This window comes from Prosopis cineraria, unplaced genomic scaffold (genome assembly GCF_029017545.1).
Source record: "Prosopis cineraria cultivar Desert tree isolate PC_DT_omini unplaced genomic scaffold, ASM2901754v1 PC4, whole genome shotgun sequence".
Taxonomy (NCBI): Eukaryota; Viridiplantae; Streptophyta; class Magnoliopsida; order Fabales; family Fabaceae; genus Prosopis; species Prosopis cineraria.
The window spans coordinates 20,041,616-20,042,915 of NW_026555335.1; the positions used below are offsets into that span (position 1 = coordinate 20,041,616).

The window sequence follows — 1,300 nt, forward strand, 5'->3', positions numbered from 1 at the left end:
CAGAAGAAGCACACATGAAACACAGAAGCAGAAATATAGCACCCACACGCTAGCTGAAAATGAGCATGAAAAAGAAAAAACCGAGAAAGAGGGAAGAGAGACTGAGAGTATAAAACACAGATCACAGCTGGATGAAAAAAAAAGAAAAAACTAGAGACAAAGAGAGGGACCGAAACAAGCAAAAACACGATAAAAGGGATGAAGAAAACTGAGAAGAAAGAGAGAAAATCGAGGAAGGGAAACAGACAAGAAACACAGCAGAAAAATAGAGCATAAGAGATGGATCTGAGACGGAGAGAAAGGGGGAGCACTGAGGAAGGAGACTAATCTAAAACTAGAAAAAGAGAGAGCTAAGGATGATAGGGAAGAGGGAGGCTGAGAAAAACAGAGACGAGCTGAGAACGCGAGAGTGAGAACGGGAGTTTGCTGAAAAGAAAACAGAGACTGAGAGAAAAAAGAAATGAAGAGAGGAGAATGAGGGATGACGAAAAACACGCAGAATGATAGAGAGTGAGAGAAAGAAGTAGAACAGGAAGAGGAGAGTGAAAGTGTGAGACTATGTGCAATGCGAACGAAGCATACGCTAGCAAATTCCCCATCCTACTTCATGGCTACCTCCAACGAGGCATTTATTCTCACTGATGCACCAGCTCCTCCATCAACTATGCTTCATTCATGGCTTTTTAACTTTAGCAACACTTTAGCTATTAGGCCACCCTCCTTTTTTGTGACGCTAAGTCTCTCTCCCTCTACTATGGTTGCTTCATATCCATTTCCATGGTTACAACCTAAGAGAATGCCAGAGAATACTCCTCCTGTCATTCAAAACGCAACACCACATGGAACTACTTCAGGTTTTGGTGATAATATGCTTGTATCTAAGCTTGATGAATACTGTAAAGAGCTGGAAGAAGGTCACTAGGCATAGTAATCACATATGAAGGAAGCAATGTGACGGTTAAAGAAGATAGGGGTAATGATAGGGCCACACTAGAATCATAGGTTGCTGTAACTCGAAATGCAGTCAATGGCAGTTAAATCAGGTGATATTTAAGTTATACCATCTCCCTTGAATTGGATTCATTGATGAACACACACACACACACATATATATATATATATATACATTTATATATTGGTAGATATTATGAGTGCAGACTGATCCATATGTATGTTTAGGCATTAAATGTTTTTATGTAGAATTTATAACATATCTGATAGGTATTTGACAAAATAAAAAAAAAAAAAAAGAGCTTGTGAGAATATTGTTGATAATTTTGTGGGGAGATTATGGTTTAAA

General features: G+C 38.7%; 1 protein-coding gene across 1 annotated transcript; it reads left to right on the forward strand.

The window, feature by feature from the left end:
* Window positions 1-565: 565 nt before the first annotated feature.
* On the forward strand, window positions 566-922 carry LOC129308908 (uncharacterized). Its single transcript, XM_054950278.1, has one exon. It carries the CDS (start codon window positions 566-568, stop codon window positions 920-922), a length of 357 nt encoding a protein of 118 aa, XP_054806253.1.
* The last annotated feature ends 378 nt before the right edge of the window (window positions 923-1,300 follow it).